The 22,571-nt window shown below is 50.5% G+C and overlaps 1 protein-coding gene across 9 annotated transcripts in view; it reads right to left on the reverse strand.

The window, feature by feature from the left end:
- Positions 1-1,311: 1,311 nt before the first annotated feature.
- The window catches only part of NRXN2 (neurexin 2), a 221,523-nt gene continuing 200,263 nt past the window's right edge, over positions 1,312-22,571 (reverse strand). For 6 of the 9 annotated variants that reach the window (XM_038764062.1, XM_038764060.1, XM_038764061.1 and 3 more), the window contains one exon: positions 1,312-1,866. In XM_038764062.1, the coding sequence (XP_038619990.1) occupies positions 1,562-1,866 (305 nt within the window). In that variant the 3' untranslated portion in view covers positions 1,312-1,561. Of the gene's footprint in view, positions 2,527-22,571 lie in introns of all 9 variants that reach the window. The other 3 variants (XM_038764058.1, XM_038764057.1, XM_038764063.1) reach the window with 1 other exon arrangement.

The following is a 22,571-nucleotide window of genomic DNA, read 5'->3' on the forward strand; positions in this document are numbered from 1 at the left end:
TGACCACATAACCGTGGAGATCCCAGCACGTGGTCGGGAAGCAGCCGGATTGAGGAGCCAAAGACTAGAGGGGGGGTTCTCCTACCAGGGAGCGCGACCTCATTTTCCCCGCCTCCTGGTACCCACTTTGGTGGGAATGGGGGCGAAGCAGGGAGGAAGGGAGGGAAGGGAGGAGCGGGGCTTTGGCTGACCGTCGAACAAACTGCACGGGGCCTTCGGGGTTTGGAAAGTTCGTTTTCTTTTTCCCACACATTTCCGGGGTTTGGGTGTTTTCCAAGACTCAGACACATTTGTTAACAAAGAGAGAGGAGAAAAAAAAAAACAGTGGGAAACGGGGAGCCCCTTGGGCAGAGAGATCTCCCCCGGCCTCCCAGCAAGTCCGCGGAGCGGCTCCCCTCCTGCTCCCTCTCGCCCGGGATGCCACAGGCTATTGATATCTAGATATTTGTCTTTAATATATATTTGCATTTTTCCTTCCCCACCTCCCCCCTCCCCCCAACACACACACACGCTCTCGCACACACACACGCACACGCACACCCTGATGCTCATCTTTTCCGGCTGCCGAATGCATTTTGCCCCTAAACTTCTCCCAAGACCCCTAATCCCTCCCCTGTCCAGGGTGCCTCTGGACCGGGGAGTGAAGGCTTGAGCCCGGAGTCCTCCTCCTCCAGGCAGCAGCCCTGGTCCTGTGACATTTTGGGGGGGCTCCGGTCCCTCCCCCCTTTCCATCCCCTGCCTGCTCACCGGTTCCCCCCCACCCCCACCCCCACCATTCCCCGAACCCAAACACCAGAGGAAAGGAACAGAGAAATCCAACAGCGACGAACCAACGGGGGAAAACCCAAGAGAGGGATGGGGGAGCGGAGGGGGCAAGTGGGAAGAGACAGAGAGATGGGAGAGACAGAGAGAGTCGAGGGAGAGCAGGGGCGAGAGAAAGGAGAGGGAATTGTCAGAGGGGAAAGGAAAGGGGGAAGAAGAGGGGCGAGAAAAAAGGAGTGTGCGACTGCAGGGAGGGAAACTGAGAAAATCCACGAGAGGAGAAGCGATCCCTTTACCAGCACACACTTTCTCCACGAACCCATCCCCGCCCCCGGTGAAACACAGACCACCCCTTTTTAAAAAAATAAATAAATCGATCCGGGGATGCGAGAAGACCCCCACGGCGGGCTGACCCCGCGTTCCCCGCCCTTCTCGGCCCGGTGGGCAGGGTCGTAGTTGGGGGGGCAACCCCGAGGCCTAGCAGACGGGCCCGTTCGCCGCGGAGGGGAAGGGACGGAGGGGGCTCTTATCATTCGGAATTGTGATGAGTATTGGTATCATTATTATTATTTTTTTGCGTTTCCTCTTGGCGAGAGCAGTCTGAGGAGGCCGGGGTGGGGTGTTTGTGTGTGTGTGTGGGTGTGGGTGTGTGTGTGTGTGTGTGTTTGTGCACACCGGGCGGGTGAAGGGAGGATGGGTGGGTCCATCCTCTGGTCTCCCGGAGCCCCCCACCCGTCCCCAGGCCGGGGCAGGGGGTTGGAGCCCCCATCCTCCCTCCCCGGGCGGGCGGGCGGGCGTCTCAGACGTAGTACTCCTTGTCCTTGTTCTTCTTGGCCTTGCTGGGGGTCTTGGGGGCGGCGGGGGCCTTCTCCTTGACGACGGCCCCGTTGGTCTGGGCCGAGTTGCTGATGTAGTTGCGGCTCTGGTCCACCTGGTAGGAGCCCTCGTCGCGGTTGCGGTACTTGTACATGGCGTAGAGGAGGATGAGGATGCAGAGGGCGGCGGCCGCCACGATGCCCACCACCATGCCCGTGGTGCTGCTGGACTCCCGGATGACCTCCACCGCCCCCGGCGGGCCCCGCTCCCCGGACCCGGTGGGGCTGGCTGTGGGCAGACGGGGGAAGCCGGGGGGGTCGGCGGTTAGGGCCGGGGGGGAGGAGGAGGAGGAAGGGAGGGGAGGAGGGGGAGGAGGAGGGGGAGCGGGAGGAGGATGGGCCGCGTTCTCCAGCAGGGGCTGCAGGGGGTCCCGGGGGTGCATCTTCCCGGCCGGCCGGTGCGGGCCGCCCCCCGGGGGTCCGGTGACCCCGTCTGTCCTGAGGTCGGGGCGAGGGGCCGCGGCGGCAGGGGGATGATGCTGGGGAGGGGGATGCGGATGCTGGCCGGGGGCCAGCAGGGCGGGCCGGTCCGTGGCCCCCAGGGGGAAGGCCGTGTAAAAGTCCTCGTCGTCGGTAGGGGGCAGGCTGGAGTCGAACACCTCCCCGGAGGCCAGCCCCGACGCCTCCGCGGGCTCCTCGCAGTCGCTGTCGTCCGGGTCCGGCCGGCAGGGGGCGCCCGCGGCGGGGGGCCGGCGGCGCCCGCCGGCAGGGGGCGCCCGCGGCGGCAGAGGCGGCGGCGGAGGCGGCGGCGGGGGGTCGCGCGTGGCGCCCCCCGCCGGCGGCAGGAAGGGGTGCAGGGTCGGGGGCGGGGCCGCGAACGGGGACCGCGTGGCCACGGGAGGGGGGTCGAGGGAATCCTCCGTTATTAGGGGCAGGATTAACTCTCCTCCTGCGGCGGACGCACAATCGGGACGGAGAAACGGAAGGAAAGGAAGAGAAAAAGGAGAGAAAGAGAGAGAGAGGCGGGGGTCAGGGGCGGCCCGGGCCCGGGAGGGGCGGTCCGCGGGGGCGCCCCGCACGCACACAAACCGCAACGGCCTCCAAAAGCCCCAATTGTCGCCGTGGCCCCATCGGCTTATTCGGATTTAGTCGCTTTTTTTCGCTCCGTTTCCCCGAAAAGGGCCACGAGCCCGCTGCCCCGGGGCTACCCTTAAGCGGCAGCGGACGCCTAACGCGACCCGGCCCCTAATAAAACAAGAACCACCAGAATAACGGTGGCGTTCGTTAAGTCGGAATAACGGTGGCGTTCGTTAAGCGCTTACTATGTGCCAAGCGCTGTGCTAAGCGCTGGGGAGGGTACACGGTGACCGGGCTGTCCCACGGGGGGGGCTCCCGGTCTCAATCCCCATTTTACAGAGGAGGCAACTGAGGCACGGAGTCCTCAAGGTCACGGGACTGCGTTGTTCGCTTGGCTTTTTTTTAAAAAAAATTATCATTCTCATCTTTGACCGTTTTTTTACTTTCCGTCTTTCTGATATTGCTTTAAGGAACCAAAAGGAAAAGAAAGGAAAATCGGAAAGGAACGGAATAAGAGAGGACGAGAACTACTCTGTTTCGGACTTTCAAACGGATACAACAGCAGCATTTAAACAAAACCTACAGCAATGACTTTGGGTTTTTCTCTAGGTTTTTTTTTTTTTTTTTTTTGCTTTTAAAAAAGAAGATAGCATACCACGGAATTCAGGCAACTTACATCAACAAATAGGCCGTGTGATTTTAGCATGAAGAAAAAAATTACAAAACAGAGCTGTGTAAGCGGGTTCTCCCGGAAAAAAATAAAAAAAAACAACTTTTCCGTACAACTTTCTTTCTGCTTTAGCATCTCTCTTCCCTCCCTCTCTCTCACTCTCTCTCTTGCTCTGTCTCTCATTCTTTCCTCTCTAGGTATTGATGTCTAAATCCTCTCAGGCTCCCCTCTCTCTAACTCCCTCTCTCTCTCCCTTTTCCCCCACTTACAGTGCTGATGTCTAAATAATCAGGGTCAATATCCGAGCCGTCGTAATAGGAAAACATTCCCACCATTTTGTGCCTCTGCCCTCCTTGTTGGTTGGGGAGGGAAGGTTTCGGTTGAATGTGGGGGTTTGTTAAAATTGATATTCCGTTCGCACACACACAGAGGCATGCACAAACATACACAGACACACACTCACTCAAAGAGGGGCCCAGGCAGCTGTAAAGACCCCCCAAAGCTCAGTGTATCTTGGGGCCAGGAGATGGGAATCTCAAGGCCCTGTCCCCCAGGCCTGGGAAGACCCCCTTTTGGGGCTGGGCCCAGGGGAGATGCCTCAAAGATACGCTCTGGGATCATTGTTAGGGAGAGGGGAGGATGGTGGAGGATGCCCTCCGCGGATCCTGAGCCCAGAGAAGGACTGAGTGGGAGGAGGGAAGGCCATGGGGTGCGGGAGGGAAGGGGGAGTCCTCCGAACCCAACTCAACTTCCCCACCTCTCTAGATAGTCCTACTGCTCTCAGCCTTTCTCCTGCTCCCCCCTGTAACTTTCCCCACCTTTGCCCCTTCCCCGGTGCCCCATTGGCGCAGGGCTTGGCTTCCTCCGACCCTGAGGGGGGCTGCTCCCTCTTGCTAAAATCAATAATAAACCAACAGAAAGAAGAAGAAAGCAAAAAAGGAAAAGAAAACACACGGCCGTCTAGGGAACCTGCCTCTGTCTGGAAGGAGAGACCTGGGAAAACTGTTGGGGGAGCGGGGGAACGCATTGCTGGGGCAGTTTGGAAAAAAAATTGGCAGAAGCCTTTCTCTTTCCACTCAAGAGGCCCACGGGGCTCTCTGGGAAGCGACTGGAACTATAACTCCCATCGGGACTTTGCTGAAGACTACAATTCTCGTCAGCCTTTAGGTTAGGGGATAAAGGCCCCCACTGGAACTCAGGACAAGGGGTACAGCGCCCAGCGGCCTTTGGAACGAGGACTACAATTCCTAGCGGTCTACAGAGCGGAGACTACAACTCCCACCAGCCTATAGAGTAATAATAATAATAGTGTTGGCGTTTGTTAAGCGCTTAGAGAGTTAAGCGAGTAGAGACTACAGCTCCCAGAAGCCAGTAGAATGAAAACTACAAACTCAGCAGCCTCTCGGCATTTACTCTTCCCCCATCTCCTTTCAAAGCCTTATCGAAGGCACATCTCCTCCAAGACGTCTTCCCTGACTAGGCCCTATTCTCATTTTCTCAGCACCCTTCTACATCGTCCTGACTTGCTCCCGTTATTCAAAGCACCGTGGCTCAGTGGAAAGAGCCCGGGCTTTGGAGGCAGGGGTCATGGGTTCAAATCCCAGCTCCCCCAACTGCCACCTGTGTGGCTCAGTGGATAGAGCCCAGGCTTTGGAATCAGGGGTCATGGGTTCAAATCCCAGCTCCGCCAACTGTCAGCTGTGTGACTTTGGGCAAGTCACTTAACTTCTCTGTGCCTCAGTTACCTCATCTGTAAAATTCATTCATTCATTCAATCATATTTATTCAGCGCTTACTGTGTGCAGAGCACTGTACTAGGCGCTTGGGAAGTCCAAGTTGGCAACATATAGAGACGGTCTCCACCCAACAGTGGGCTCACAGTCTAGAAGTTAAAATGGGGATTAAAACTATGAGGCCCCCCGTGGGACAAACTGATCACCTTGTAACCTCCCCAGCCCTTAGAACAGTGCTTTGCACATAGTAAGCACTTAACAAATACCATTATTATCATCCCCCCTCCCAACTTCACAGCGCTTTTGTTCCTATCTGTAATTTATTTATTTATATTAAGGTCTGTCTCCCCCTCCAGACTGTAAGCTGGTTGCGGTCAGGGAATGTATCTATTATATAGTACGGTGCTCTGCACACAGTAAGCGCTCAATAAATACGATTGATTGATTGATTGATTATATTGTTATATTGCATTCTCCCAAGCGCTTAGCACAGTGCTCTACACACAGTAAACTCTCAACCAACCTTCTAGACTGTGAGCCTGCTGTTGGGTAGGGACCGTCTCTATTTGTTGCCAACTTGTACTTCCCAAGCGCTTAGTACAGTGCTCTGCACACAGTAAGCGCTCAATAAATATGATTGAATGAATGGACTGACTGACCATAGAGTGGAGAATACAGCTCCCAACAGTCTGTAGGAGGAAAAACTACAACTCCCAGCTAGCCTACAGAGGGAAGGCATCTCCTCCCGCCTTCAGGACATCTCCATCTGTATGTCTGCCCGCCACCTAAAACTCAACATGTCCAAGACTGAACTCCTTGTCTTCCCTCCCAAACCCTGTCCTCTCCCTGACTTTCCCATCACTGTGGAAGGCACTACCATCCTTCCCGCCTCACAAGCCCACAATCTGGTGGTCATCCTTGACTCCACTCTTTTCTCTTCCCAACCAGGTGCTAGTTCTTACTCCTCCGAGGGAGTTGGCGATCCAGAGACTCCGGTGACATCACCAAGAAGCTGACTGCGGCTTGTTTTTAGGGCGGAACCGCATAGAATGGGCAGAGTAAGTCCAGCGTGGCTCAGGGGAAAAAGCACGGACTTGGGAGTCGGAGGTTATGGGTTCTAATCCCGCCTCCGCCGCTTGTCAGCTGTGTGACTTTGGGCAAGTCGCTTCACTTCTCTGTGCCTCAGTTACCTCATCTGTAAAATGGGGATTAAGACTGTGAGCCCCATGTGGGACAACCTGATCACCTTGTATCCCCCCAGTGCTTAGAACAGTGCTTTGCACATAGTAAGCGCTTAGCAAATACCATTATTATTATTATTATTCACCCCACACCTCCAATCCATCATAAAAACCTGCTGGTTTCACCTCCACAACATTGCCAAGATCCGCCCTTTCCTCTCCATCCAATCCGCCACCTTGCCGGTTCAATCTCTCGTCCTATCCCGATTGGATTACTGCATCGGCCTCCTCTCTGATCTCCCATCCTCTTGTCTCTCCCCGCTTGAGTCTATACTTCACTCTGCTGCCTAGATTATCTTTCTACAGAAACGCTCTTGGCCATCACTCCCTTCCTCAAAAATCTCCAGTGGTTGCCCGTCAACCTTCGCATGAAGCAAAAGCTCCTCACTATTGGCTTCAAAACTTTCCATCGCCTCGCCCCCTCCTCCCTCACCTCCCTTCTCTCCTTCTCCAGCCCAGCCCACACCCTCCGCTCCTCTGCTGCCGCTAACCTCCTCACTGGGCCTCGTTCTCACATGTCCTGCCATCAACCCCGGCCCACGTCCTACCTCCCCCGTTTAGACTGTGAGCCCACTGTTGGGTAGGGACTGTCTCTATATGTTGCCAACTTGTACTTCCCAAGCACTTAGTACAGTGCTCTGCACACAGTAAGCGCTCAATAAATACGATTGATTGATTGATTACCTCTGGCCTGAAACGTCCGCCCTCCTCACATCCGCCAAACTAGCAAACATCCCCCCTTCAAAGCCCTACTGAAAGCTCACCTCCTCCAGGAGGCCTTCCCAGACTGAGCCCCCCCTTTCCTCTGCTTCTCCTCCCCTCCCCATCATCCTGACTCCCTCCCTCTGCTCCACCCCACTCCCTGCCCCACAGCACTTGTGTATATATGTGCATATTTATTATTCTATTTACTTTATTACTGAAGTGTGTATACCTATAATTCTATTTATTTAGATTGATGCTATTGATGCCTGTTTACTTACTCTGCTTTGTTTTGTTGTCTGTCTCCCCCCCCCCTTCTAGATTGTGAGCTCCTTGTTAGGGATTGTCTCTATCTGTTGCTGAATTGTACTTTCCAAGCGCTTAGTACAGTGCTCTGCACACAGTAAGTGCTTAATAAATACGATTGATTGATTGATTGAATAAATACGATTGAATGAATGAATGAAGACTACAACTCCCAGCACCCCAGGGAGGCTGGCTCTCCCTCACTGTCTAGGAAGTGGCATTCGGTAGCATCCTTGGCCTAGGAATTTGGGGGGAAATTGAGGTCGAGGATCTGGAGTTGTGATGAAGGCTTTAGGAAAACCCGAATTGGAAGGGCCCTTCGATTGATTGATTGATTCTCTTCCGTGTAACAGCTGCTCTGCCTCTTCCTTGCCAGGCAGGGGGTCCCAGGGACCCCCGTGCTGAGGAAGAGGGCTGGTTGGGTTATGACCCAACCCTGGAGGTGTGGGTTCATTCGATCGTATTTATTGAGCGCTTACTGAATGCAAAGCACCGTACTTCTTTTTTCTTCTTCTTTCTTTTTGTATATGTTAAGCGCTTACTATGTGCCAAGCACTGTTCTAAGCGCTAGGGTAGATACAAGGTAATCAGGTTGTCCCACATGGGGCTCACAGTCTTCATCCCCATTTTACAGATAAGGTCACTGAGGCACAGAGAAGTTAAGTGACTTGCCCAATGTCACACAGCTGACAAGTGGTAGAGCCGGGATTAGAACCCACGACCTCTGACTCCCAAACCCGGGCTCTTTCCACTAAGCCACACTGCTTCCCCGCTGTACTAAGCGCTTCTGACTAAGAAATACAGAGAGAAGAGGAAAGCCTTCCTTTCCTCTTCTCCCACTCCCTTTTGCGTTACCCTGACTTGCTCCCTTTATTATCCCCACTCCCAGCCCCACAGGACTTCTGTCCATATCTGTAATTCATTTATATAATAATAATAATTGGTATTTGTTAAGCACTTACTATGTGCCAAGCACTGTTCTAAGTGCTGGGGTAGAGACAAGGTAATCATTAATGTCACTCTCCTCCTCTACACTGTAAACTCGTTTGGGGCAGGAAATGTGTCTGTTTACTGTTATGTTGTACTCTTCCAATAATAATAACAGTATTTTTTAAGCACTTACTATGTGCCAAGCACTGTTTTAAGTGCTAGGGCAGATACAAGGTAATTAGGTTGTCCCATGTGAGGCTCACAATCTTAATCCCCATTTACCAGATGAGGTAACTGAGGCACAGAGAAGTGAAGTGGCTTGCCCAAGGTCACAGAGCAGACAAGTGGCGGAGGCAGGGTTAGAACCCACGTCCTCTTGACTCCCAAGCCCGCGCTCTTTCCACTAAGCCACACTGCTTCTCCAAGTGCTTAATAGAGTGCCCTGCACACAGTAAGCACTCGATAAATCAATCAATCAATCGTATTTATTGAGAGCTTACTGTGTGCAGAGCACTGTACTAAGCGCTTGGGAAGTACAAGTTGGCAACATATAGAGACGGTCCCTACCCAACAGTGGGCTCACAGTCTAGAAGGGGGAGACAGAGAACAAAACCAAACATATTAACAAAATAAAATAAATAGAATAGATACGATTGATTGACTGACTGCCTGTCTGCACAACTGTCTGCTCCGATCCACTGGATCACTGGAGTCTTGGTGCAGCCCAGTTCTGGTCATAGCCAAACTGCCTGATATGGAACTGACTTTGTATTTGGATCATTCAATTGATTGGATTTATTGAGCACTTATTATTCATTCAATTGTATTTATTGAGCACTTACTGTGTGCAGAGCACTGTGCTAAGCGCTTGGGAAGTACAAGTTGGCAACGTATAGAGACGGTCCCTACCCAATAGCGGGCTCACAGTCTAGTAGGTCCATTGCTCCATTGGACTCTCCCAAGCGCTTACTACTAGAGAAGCAGCGTGGCTCAGTGGAAAGAGCGCGGGCTTGGGAGTCCGGGGGTCATGGGATCTAATCCCGGCTCCGCCACTTATCAGCTGTGTGACTTTGGGCGAGTCACTTCACTTCTCTGGGCCTCAGTTCCCTCATCTGTCAAATGGGGATGAAGACTGTGAACCCCACGTGGGACAACCTGATCACCTTGTATCTTCCCCAGCGCTTAGAACAGTGCTTGGCACACAGTAAGCGCTTAACAAGTACCAAAATTATTACTATTATTATTACAGTGTGCTGCACACAATAAGCGCTCAATAAATATAACTGACGGACTGGTTCCCAGCCCAGTGCCAGCCAGGACCACCCCCCCTCACCAGTCTCCCAGCCTCTAACAATAATAACGATGGCATTTATTAAGCACCCACTATGTGCAAAGCACTGGTCCAAGTGCTGGGGAGGTTCCAAGGTGATCAGGTTGTCCCACGGGGGGGCTCACAGTCTTCATCCCCATTTTACAGGATGAGGGAACTGAGGCCCAGAGAATAATAATAATAATAATAATGGTATTTGTCAAGCGCTTACTATGTGTAAAGCACTGTTCCAAGCGCTGGGGAGGTTACAAGGTGATCAGGTTGTTATTATGTGCAGAGCACTGTACTAAGTGCTTCGGAGAGTACAGTACAACAGATTTAGCAGTCACATTCCCTGCCCATAATGAGCTTGAGGGCCAGATTTGATCCCTGAATCCTTCTGGACCAGATCCAGAGGCAAGCCCAGAGGCCATCAACTCTGGGCTAGAGGAAGTGACCGGACCAAGGCCGAAGCCCCAACCCCAGGCCTCCTTTGGCCTTCCCCTCTCCGGGGGTGACCCGGAACCCTCCTCCCCCAGCCTCTGGGATGTGGAGGTGGGGACCACTCACCACTGAACGCTGGCCGCAATGTTTGTGGTATTTGTTAAGCGCTTACTACGTGCCAGGCACTGTCCTAAACCCAGGGGGGGAATTCAAGCAAACTGGGCTGGACACAGTCCTTGTTCCGCATGGGGCTCACTGTCTTAATCCCCCTTTTATAGATGAGGTAATCGAGCCACAGAGAAGTGAAGTGACTTGTCCAGTCACACAACAGACATGTGCTTTGTACATAGTAAGTGCTTAATAAATGCCATGACCCGAAACCCTCCTCCCCCAGCCTCTGGGATGTGGAGGTGGGGACCACTCACCACTGAACGCTGGCCGCAATGTTTGCGGTATTTGTTAAGCGCTTACTACGTGCCAGGCACTGTCCTAAAAACAGGGGGGGAATTCAAGCAAACCGGGCTGGACACAGTCCTTGTTCCGCATGGGGCTCACTGTCTTAATCCCCCTTTTATAGATGAGGTAATCGAGCCACAGAGAAGTGAAGTGACTTGCCCAGTCACACAACAGACGTGCTTAGAACAGTGCTTTGTACATAGTAAGCGCTTGATAAATGCCATGACCCGGAACCCTCCTCCCCCAGCCTCTGGGATGTGGAGATGGGGACCACTCACCACTGAATGCTGGCCGCAATGTTTGCGGTATTTGTTAAGCGCTTACTACGTGCCAGGCACTGTCCTAAACCCAGGGGGGGAATTCAAGCAAACGGGGCTGGACACAGTCCTTGTTCCGCATGGGGCTCACTGTCTTAATCCCTCATTTATAGATGAGGTAATCGAGCCACAGAGAAGTGAAGTGACTTGCCCAGTCACACAACAGACATGTGCTTAGAACAGTGTTTTGTACATAGTAAGCGGTTAATAAATGCCATCATTTTATTATTATGTGGCAGAGCTGGGATTAGAATCCCCAACCCTCTGACTCCCAGGGATTAGAATCCACAACCCTCTGACTCTGAGGCCCATGGGCTCTCCATCAGGCCACGCTGCTTCTCTATCCCAGCACTTAGAACAGTGCTTTGCATATAGTAACGCTTATGAGAAGCAGCGTGGCTCAGTGGAAAGAGCCTGGGCTTTGGAGTCAGAGGTCATGGGTTCAAATCCCGGCTCCACCAACTGTCAGCTGTGTGACTTTGGGCAAGTCACTTGACTTCTCTGGGTCTCAGATACCTCATCTGTAAAATGGGGATTAAGACTGTGAGCCCCTCGTGGGACAACCTGATCACCTTGCAACCTCCCCAGTGCTTAGAACAGTGCTTTGCACATAGTAAGCGCTTAATAAATGCCATTATTATTATTATTATTAACAAATGCCATTATTATTATTATTTGCTCCCAGACGACCTGACTATAACAGTTTGATTCCCAGCCCCCTAGGGTGGTCCGTGGCTGAATTAGAATACAGGCAGCATGAAGAGCCAGTCAGTACCGCGCTCACTAGATTCCGCTCCAATCGCTCCACGGCCTCCACCTCTCTCCTCTCCAGGCACCTGTCTGCCTGGATCCTTCCCTTTGTGTCTCCGGCTCTCTCTGAGTGCCTTAGTGTCCCTGGGCACTTACCCTTCCAACCCCCCCGCCTCTTAGTTCATGATTCTGAAGGCTCTCCCTCTGTCTCTACCACCTACATGCTTGAGTGCTCACCTCTTTAAGCCCTTAGAGACTCACCCCATCCTCTCCCCACAACCACACTCAAGTACAAATCTTTAAACTCTGCCGCTTCTCCCTACCTGCAATTTGTTTTAGTGACTGTCTCTCCTGCTAATTGTAAATTCCTTGAGGTCAGAGATCATATCTCCTAACTCCAATGTGCCCTCCTAAGCACTTAAAATCCCGAGAATCAGCATAAGCACTCAATAAATACAATTAATCGATTACCTTCTATTGTAATAATAATGATGGTATCTGTCAAGCGCTTACTATGTGCCGAGCATTCATTCATTCATTCAGTCGTATTTATTGAGCGCTTACTGCATGCAGAGCACTGTACTAAGCGCTTGGGTACTAAGTGCCAGCCTGTGTTTCCATGTTTCTGACTCTCTGTGTGTCCTTACCCACCTCTCCCTAAGAGCTCAATTCTCTCTGGGTCTGTCTCTCCATCTCCCCCTCCACTCACGGCCGTATCTCTCTGAAGGTGTCCATGACTTTAGTACGTAAGATTCTAAACAACACACTTCCGAGTCAGACCTACCATCCAGTTGGCCCAGGATTCTGTCGGGAAAACAGACCGGAATTATTCAGAGGAACTGTGTATGGGTTCCTTCCTTGATGTCCATCCTCGCAGTTGGGAGAGTATCATTTTGCTCCAATAATCGATTAGTTTATGGACCGATGATCCATGAATTTTGTCCAAACGCTTCTTGAACCTGCTGATATTTTCTCTGGGCACAACTTCCCAACAGGGGAAGAAGTGTTCCCTTTAGTTTGGTTTGCCCCTACCGCCTTAATGTTCCCTTGCCCGGCTGTAGTGTCAGCTCCTGACAGAATGGAAGCTCCGTATGGGCAAGGAATGGGCCACTTCTTTGCCTTTGTATTCCCCAAGCGTTTAGTACAGTGCCTTGCCCCGGTGGGTGCTCAGTAAACACTCTTACCACTCCAGTGGTGGGCTGGGTCAGTAGCAAAGCCCTGTGAGCCCTGACTGCTCTGCACATAGTTAGTACTAAATACATATGACTGATTCTTGATGTTTTATTAATTTGTTCATTCATTCAACCATATTTATTGAGTTCTTACTGCGTGCAGAGCTGTACGAAGCGCTTGGGAGAGTATAATGGAACCAATAAGCAGACACATTCCACTTTGGTCTCCAACCTCTCAGCCTTGGCCTTTTTGAACTGGATAGAGTCTAATGTCATACGGAAGCTCTCTTTCCCCCTCAGCACCTTAGATTGCCCGCTGAAATTTCTCCAACTCTAACGGCGGCCAGAACTGCCTGTGTGGTATCCGTGTGTGGATGGGACACATTGGCTACAGCTATAATTCTATTTATTCTGACGTTTTTGACACCTGTCTCCATGTTTTGTTTTGTTATCTGTCTCCCCCTTCTAGACTGTGAGTCCATTGTTGGGTAGGGACCGTCTCTATATGTTGCCGGCTTGTACTTCCCAAGCGTTTAGTCCAGTGCTCTGCACACAGTAAGCGCTCAATAAACATGATTGAATGAATGAATGAATTGGTTTTAACTAGTGGCAAGACTGGGGCCTCTCATATGGCCAACTTTGTGTCTTCTCCTCTTAGATGCCTCACCATTGGGTTCCTCTGTCCCCTCACCCCTCCCATCTGTCTGGCCCCTGCCTCTGTTAACCTGTTACAGGTCACGTCTCTGTCCCTGTGGGACAATCTAGGTCTGGTTTCCTGGACTTTGGAACCACATCTTCCCCTAAGGAAAAAATTGGCCCTGACGAAAATGAGCAAAGCTGCCCTGCAAGGTGCATTCTGAGGCCTCACAGGGGCATCCGTGGGTAGGGAGGGCAGGGCCAAAAGGGGTATAGCTGAGGCAATCTTCCCACTCATTGGGTACCTCCAGTACAGGGGGCAGAGAGAGGCATGATCACCACCAGGTCTGGAGCCGAGGGTTTGGCTAGTCTCCCAACTAGGGCAACTCCCCTCAGCTCTGAAGGGGTCATGGTAGCATCTGCCCAAGCTTAGAGGGGAGAACCAAGCCCTGGGGATTCCCCCCGCTTCCTGAATGAGCTAGAGAAATGTCTGCTTGGGTCTGATTCATTCATTCATTCAATTGTATTTATTGAGCGCTTACTGTGTGCAGAGCACTGCACTAAGCGCTTGGGAAGTACAAGTTGGCAACATATAGAGATGGTTCCTACCCAACAGTGGCCAGTCCCATTTCACCCAAAACTATCACCTTGTTCTCCTCCCCGGCCTCTGGTAGTAGTCCCAAGGGATCCTGGCTGAATCCTCCGGACACCCCTCCCCATGCTGAAGATTTGGGGGAAACCAGAACCAGACCAGAGCCCCACAGTCTCATCTTGCTAGTCAGTGAGTCAGGTGTTCCTTAGGGGAGTCCTGGTCCAAATCCCACATTCTCTGAACAGCAACCCAAACCCAGGGGAGGCCCAGGACTGGCCTCTCTCAGACCCCTGCCGACTGGACCAGAGACCGGGCCTGGTCTCCAGTACACTCCAGGGATTAACCACTGGGGTCCAGCCCTGCTGTTCAGCTCCCACAGGCCCACCCACCCATCTGCTAGGCCTTCTTCACTTTGTCTTCGGACCTACAGCTTTCCAAAGTCTCTCTCTCCCCATTCATCCACCTCTCTTCCATTCCCCTCTGCAGTTGTTGGCCTCCTGACTTTGGTACTAATAGCCTCCACTGGTCTGTGGCCTCCAGGAGTGAGTTGGAATTCACTTTGTATAGGATCTCTCTACAGCCTCCTACATAGTGTTGTTCTGACCCTGAGCCTTCAACTAGTTCAAAGACTAGTTTCCCTGTCTCCCCCTCTTAGACTGTGAGCCCACTGTTGGGTAGGGACTGTCTCTATATGTTGCCAACTTGTACTTCCCAAGCGCTTAATACAGTGCTCTGCACACAGTAAGCGCTCAATAAATACGATTGATGATGATGAAAGACGTGTGTAAATTCATAATCCTCCTCTCTTCTGGCCCAAGGAAATCTAGTCCCATGGCTCCTGATCCTTGAAGTTCAAACCATTTCTCGATCTATAGTGAAGAAGATCTGAACTTCATCCATCCTCCGTCAAATTCCCAGGTTTTTGTGGGGAGTTTTTTAATGGTATTTGTTAAACGCTTACTATATGCCAGCCACTGTACTAAGCTCTGGGGTACATACAAGCTAATCAGGTTGGGCACAGTCCCTGTCCCATACAGAGCTCACAGTCGAGAAGCAGCGTGGCTTAGTGGAAAGAGCCCGAGCTTGGGAGTCAGAGGTCATGGGTTCTAATCCTGGCTCCACCACTTTTCAGCTGTGTGACTTTGGGCAAGTCACTTACCTTCTCTGTGTCTCTGTTACCTTATCTGTAAAATGGGGATTAAGACCGTGAGCCCCACATGGGACAACCTGATGACCTTGTATCTACCCCAGTGCTTAGAACAGTGCTTGACACATAGTAAGTGATTAATAAATACCAACATTATTATTATTATTATTAATGCCCATTTTTAAATGAGATAACTGAGGCCCAGAGCAGCAAAGTGACTTGCCCAAGGGCAAACAGCAGACAAAGGGCAGAGCTGGGATTAGAACCCAAGTCCTTCTGACTCCTAGGTCACACTGATTCCTGTGAGCCCATTGTTGGGTAGGGACTGTCTCTATATGTTGCCAACTTGTACTTCCCAAGCGCTTACTACAGTACTCTGCACACAGTAAGCGCTCAATAAATACGATTGAATGAATGAGTGAATGGGTTGATCAGGATTCAATGGCGTTCATTTGGCACCTTCCATATTTGCTAACGACCTTTGCCTGTGTAGAAACCCAGCCCCTCCCAAAGCTTCCAAGAGTCTTAAGAGTGAGTTTTGGTACAGGCTGCGTCCAGCACACAGTACCAACTCCCTTACAGGTTGTTGCCCTTGGCCACCTCAGCTCACCCTTGGCCACTTCAGCTCAATGGGCAGGGCCAGTGACAGAGGATTCCCCCACATCATCATCATCATCATCAATCATATTTATTGAGCGCTTACTGTGTGCAGAGCACTGTACTAAGCGCTTGGGAAGTACAAATTGGCAACATATAGAGACAGTCCCTACCCAACAGTGGGCTCACAGTCTAAAAGATCCATCCCTTCAGCTCAGCGGATGACACTGCTTGGCCACTGGCCTTAGAGAGATAGTAATAATAATAATAATGAAGGTATTTGTTAAGCGCTTACTATGTGCCAAGCACTGTTCTAAGCACTGGGGTAGATACAAGGTTATCAGGTTGTCCTATTTGGGGCCCACTGTCTTCATCCCCATTTTCCAGATGAGGTAACGGAGGCCCAGAGAAGTGACTTGCCCGAAGTCACAAGGCTGGTGCTCTTTCCACCAGGCCACACTGCTTCCCATTTCCTCCAGAAGTTGAGCAATCAATCAATCAATCAATCAATCAATCGTATTTATTGAGCACTTACTGTGTGCAGAGCACTGTACTAAGCGCTTGGGAAGTACAAGTTGGCAACATATAGAGACAGTCCCTACCCAACAGTGAGCTCACAGTCTAAAAGGCAAGTAGGCAATGCCAGCAGGTTCGAGCAACTGGGATAGATTCAGGGGTAAGGGGTCATAACGGGTTTAATAAGGGGATATTACATCTATTTCAAGAAAATTTAGGGATGTGACATGGTCCATTCCTAACCATAAAGGCTACTTAAGCGCTTAGGTACTCATATCTCTCCACGGCACTTTTTTACATAATAATAATAATAATAATGATGGTATTTGTTAAGCACTTACTATGTGCAAAGCACTGTTCTAAGCGCTGGGGAGGTTAAAAGGGGATCAGGTTGTCCCACGGGGGGCTCACAGTTTTTAATCCCCATTTTACAGACGAGGTAACTGAGGCCCAGAGAAGTGACTTGCCCAAAGTCACACAGCTGACAATTGATGGAGCCGGGATTTGAACCCATAACCTCTGACTCCAAAGCCCGGGCTCTTTCCACTGAGCCACGCTGCTTCTCTGATGCTTCCTCCTAGCTGCATTCATTCAATGGTATTTATTGAGCACATATTATGTACAGGGTACTATACTAAATGCTTGGGAGAGTACACTACAACAAAGTTGGCAGATGTGTCCTATGCCCACAACAAACTCACATATTTTAAATAAACCGTCTCCCCTACTAGAGAAGCAGCGTGGCTCAGTGGAAAGAGCCCGGGCTTTGGAGTCGGAGGTCATGGGTTCGTATCCCAGCTCCGCCACCTGTCTGCTGTGTGACCTTGGACAAGTCACTTAACTTCTCGGAGCCTCAGTTACCTCATCTGTAAAATGGGGATGAAGACTGTGAGCCCTACGTGGGACAACCTGATCACCTTGTATCCCCCCCAGCGCTTAGAACAGTGCTTCAAATCGGAAATCCCGACTCCGCCACTTGTCAGCTGTGTGACTTTGGGGCAAGTCACTTAACTGCTCTGGGCCTCAGTTACCTCATCTGTAAAATGGGGATTAAGACTGTGAGCCCCACATGGGACAACCCGATCACCCTGTAACCTCCCCAGAGCTTAGAACAGTGCTTTGCACATAGTAAGCGCTTAATAAATGCCATTATTATTATTTATAACCAGCATGGCCTAGTGGGTCGAGAAGGGCATGGGAGTCAGAAGGACCTGGGTTCTAATCCTGCCTTTGTCTCTTTGTGTTCTTGGGTAAATTACTTTACTTCTCTGGGCCTCATTCATTCATTCATTCATTCAATCGTATTTATTGAGCACTTACCGTGTGCAGAGCACTGTACTAAGCGTTTGGGAGAGTACAATACGACGATAAACAGACACATTCCCTTCCCCGCGAGTTTACAGTCTAGAGGGATTTATCATGGCTTAGTGGAAAAAGCACGGGCTTGGGAGTGAGAGGTTGTGGGTTCTAATCCTGACTCCGCCACTTGTCGGCTGTGTGACTTTAGGAAAGTCAGTTAACTTCTCTGTGCCTCAGTTACCTCATCTGTAAAATGGGGATTAAAACTGTGAGACCCAGTTGGGACAACCTTGTATCTACCCTTCTAGAGAAGCGGTGTGGCTCAGTGGAAAGAGTCCGGGCTTTAGAGTCAGAAGTCATGGGTTCAAATCCCCGCTCTGCCACTTAGCTGTGTGACTTTGGGTGAGTCACTTCACTTCTCTGTGCCTCATCTGGAAAATGGGGATGAAGACTGTGAGCCCCCCGGGGGGCAACCTGATCACCTTGTAACCTCCCCAGCGCTTAGAACAGTGCTTTGCACACAGTAAACGCTTAACAAATACCAACATTATTATTATTATTATTATTATTACCCCAATGCTTAGAACAGTGCTTGGCATGTGGTAAGCACTGAACAAGTACCATCATTATTATAAGAAGCAGCACGGCGTAGTGGCTAGAGCCCGAGCCTGGGAATCAGAAGGTCATGGGTTCAAATCCCGGCTCCGCCGCATGTTGGCTGTGTGACTTTGGGCAAGTCACTTGACTTCTCTAGGCCTCAGTTTCCTCATCTGTAAAATGGGGATTAAGACTGTGAGCCCCATGTGGGGCAGGGACTGTGTCCAACCTGATTACCTTGTATCTCCCCCAGTGCTTAGAACAGTGCTTGGCACATAGTAAGCAACTCACAAGTACCATAATTATTATCCCCCCTTTTCCTCTGCTCCTCCTGCCCTCCCCATCGCCTCGACTCCCTCCCTCTGCTTTACCCCCCCAACCCAACAGCACTTGTGTACATATATACATATTTATTACTTGATTTATTTTATTAATAACATGTATCTATAATTCTATTTATTTATATTGATGCTACTGATGCCTGTTTACTTGTTTTGATGTCTGTCTCTTCCCTTCTAGACTGTAAGCCCGTTGTTGGGCACGGATTGTCTCTATTTGTTGCCGAATTGTACTTTCCAAGCACTTAGTACAGTGCTCTGCACACAGTATTAGATGATCAATTGCTTGTTTGATCCCGCGGCCACTCTGGCAGACAAAATACCAGGCCGGAAGGATCCCAGGAAAGGCATTCACTCATGGTCCCTCTTTCCTTTCGGCTGACAGCAGCTTTGGAATACACGATGAGGATACACGTGTCTTCGGGTGAGTGTGCACGTGAGTGTGTAACACAAACACGTAACCCAGGGTGCAGATGTGTGTCACACTGGTTGTGCATGGGACCTCTCTTTCTAGGTGTTTCCGGATCCTTGAATCTGGGTGTGAATTTGTGGGAAGTCTCAATGAGTGATGGTTTGTGTGGGGGTCTTCTTGAGAGTGTATCTTGAGTGTGTAAGATTGAAGTGTGGTGTCTGGGTCTAAATAATAATAATAATAATAATAATCATAATAATGATGTTGGTATTTGTTAAGCGCTTACTATGTGCAAAGCACTTTTCTAAGCACTGGGGTAGATACAAGGTAATCAGGTTGTCCCATGGGGGGCTCACAGTCTTCATCTTTTTTAGACTGTGAGCCCACTGTTGGGTAGGGACTGTCTCTATGTGTTGCCAATTTGTACTTCCCAAGCGCTTAGTACAGTGCTCTGCACATAGTAAGCGCTCAATAAATACGATTGATTGATTGATTGATCCCCATTTTACAGATGAGGGAACTGAGGCCCAGAGAAGTGAAGTGACTTCCCCAAAGTCACACGGCTGACAAGTGGCAGAGCTGGGATTTGAACCCATGGCCTCTGACTCCAAAGCCCGTGCTCTTTCCACTAAGCCATGTAAGTGTGCCTACGTGAGTGAACGGTGTCTATGTGGATTAAGCGCTTAGTACAGTGCTCTGCACATAGTAAGCACTCAATAAATACGATTGATGTTGATGATGATGATGATGTAGGTATATCTGGTGCTTAATTTGTGGTGGAATTGAACCCTGGAGCGTCCAGATTTAGTAGTCCACAGCCCTTGCTCCTCTGGTTTAGCAGCTTGTAGCCCCGGCAGGATTATTGTCAATGGTACTGTGTCCATTCAATCATATTTATTGAGTGCTCACTGTGTGCAAAGCACTGTGCTAAGCGCTTGTCTATCATCATCATTATTATGAGATATTAGGAGAAGCAGCGTGGCTCAGTGGAAAGAGCCCGGGCTTTGGAGTCAGGGGTCATGGGTTCGAATCCCGGCTCTGCCACTTGTCAGCTGTGTGACTTTGGGCAAGTCACTTAGCTTCTCTGGGCCTCAGTTCCCACATCTGTAAAATGGGGATTAAGACTGTGAGCCCCCCGTGGGACAACCTGATCTCCTGGTAACCTCCCCGGCGCTTAGAACAGTGCTTTGCACATACTAAGCGCTTAATAAATGCCATCATTATTATTATCATTATTATACTACTTGTGAAGCACTTACTATGTGTCAGGCACTGTACTAAGTGCTGGGGTAAATACAAGACAATCAGATTGAACACAGTCCCTGTCCCCACATAGGGCTCACAATCTAAATGGAAGCAGCGTGGCTCAGTGGAAAGAGCCCGGGCTTTGGAGTCAGAGGTCAGGGATTCAAATCCCGGCTCCGCCAATTGTCAGCTGTGTGACTTGGGGCAAGTCACTTAACTTCTCTGTGCCTCACTCAGTTCCCTCATCTGTAAAATGGGGATTAAGACTGCGAGCCCCACTTGGGACAACCTGATCACCTCGTAACCTCCCCAGCGCTTAGAACAGTGCTTAGTAAGTGCTTAATAAAAATGCCATCATCATCACCATCATCATCAAATAGGAGGGAGGAGGACTGAATCTCCATTGCGCTTAGAACAGTGCTTTGCACATAGTAAGTGCTTAATAAATGCCATCATCATCATCATCATCATCAAATAGGAGGGAGGAGGACTGAATCTCCCTTTTACAGATGAGGAAACTGAAGCACAGAAAAGTGAAGTGATTTGCCCAAGGCCACACAGCACCTCCTCCCTGTTTCACTCCCAAGCCCCTGGCTCCAGGGAGGTGGGGGCAGGGGAACTCCAGGAAGATGGAGTTCCAGCTGATGCCGAAGCTGTGATGGTGGTTGCCACGGACTCCCCGCCCCTCCTACAGCTCCCCCTGAGTGACAGGGCCCCTCAAGTTGGGTGGGGGGCTCCCCTGACTGCTGCCCTTTGGGTCCCAAACCAAGCGTCACAGCCTCATCCAACCCCCCACTCCCTTGCTCTGGTCTGGTGTGAAAAGTCCCCCTTCTAGACTGTGAGCCCACTGTTGGGTAGGGACCGTCTCTATATATTGCCAACTTGGACTTCCCAAGCGCTTAGTACAGTGCTCTGCACCCAGTAAACGCTCAATAAATATGATCGAATGAATGAATGAAGTAAGAGAGGAAGAGTGTATGTATGACAGGGCCCTCAAGTGGGGTGGGGGGCTCCCTTGATTGCTGCATTTTGGGTCCCAAACCAAGCTTCAGAGCCTCATTCATTCCTCCACTCCCTTGCTCTGGTGTGAAAAGAGAGAGAGAGAGAGAGAGAGAGAGAGAGAGAGAGAGAGAGAATGTTTGTGTGTGTAAGCACACATCTATGCACTAATAATACTAATGATGGCATTTGTTAAGCGCTTACTATGTACCAGGCACTGTACTAAGCACTGGGTTAGACACAAGGTAATGGGGTTGGACACAGTCCATGTCCCACACGGGGCTCACAGTCTTAACCCCTATTTTTCATTCATTCATTCATTTCTTTTTTTTGATGGTATTTGTTAAGCGCTTACTATGTGCGAACAACTGTTCTAAGCGCTGGGGGGGATACAAGGTGATCAGGTTGTCCCAGGTGGGGCTCCCAGTCTTAATCCCCATTTTACAGATGAGGTATCTGAGGCCCAGAGAAGTTAAGTGGCTTGCCCAAGGTCACACAGCTGACAAGTGACAAAGGCAGGATTCGAACCCATGACCTCTGACTCCCAAGCCCACGCTCTTTCCACTGAGCCACGCTGTTGGGCGCTTACTGTGTGCAGAGCACTATACTAAGCGTTTGGGAAGTACAATCCCAAATGGGATTCGAATCCCAGCTCCGCCAATTGTCAGCTGGGTGACTTTGGGCAAGTCACTTCACTGCTCTGGGCCTCAGTTCCCTCATCTGTAAAATGGGGATGAAGACTGTGAGCCCCCGTGGGACAATCTGGTCACCTTGTAACCTCCCCAGTGCTTAGAACAGTGCTTTGCACGTAGTAAGCACTTAATAAATGCTATCATGATTATTTGGGCAAGTCACTTCACTTCTCTGGGCCTCAGTTCCCTCATCTGTAAAATGGGGATGAAGACTGCGAGCCCCCGTGGGACAATCTGGTCACCTTGTAACCTCCCCAGTGCTTAGAACAGTGCTTTGCACGTAGTAAGTGCTTAATAAATGCTATCACGATGATGATGATTACAAGCCGGCAACATATAGAGACGGTCCCTACCCAACAATGGGCTCACAGTCTTTTTCGGATGAGGGAACTGAGACACAGAGAGGTGAAGTGACTTGCCCAAGGTCACACAGCAGACAAGAGGCAGAGCCGGGATTAAACCCCAAATCCTTCAAACTCCCAGGCCTGTGCTCTACCCACTAGGCTCCACTGCTCCTCTGTGTGATTTTGTGAGTCGGCAAGCTGTGTGACTTTGGGCAAGTCACTTGACTTCTCTGGGCCTCAGTTACCTCATCTGTAAAATGGGGATTAAGACTGTGAGCATGGGGATTAAGACTGTGAGCCCCCAGTGGGACAACCTGATCACCTTGTAACCTCCCCAGTGCTTAGAGCAGTGCTTTGCACATAGTAAGCACTTAATACATGCCATCATCATTATTATTATTATTATTATTACTTGAGCATGTGAGTCTACTAACTGCATTGTATGCTTCCAAGCGCTTAGGACAGTGTTCTGC

The sequence above is a fragment of the Tachyglossus aculeatus genome, chromosome 22 (assembly GCF_015852505.1).
Source record: "Tachyglossus aculeatus isolate mTacAcu1 chromosome 22, mTacAcu1.pri, whole genome shotgun sequence".
NCBI lineage: Eukaryota > Metazoa > Chordata > Mammalia > Monotremata > Tachyglossidae > Tachyglossus > Tachyglossus aculeatus.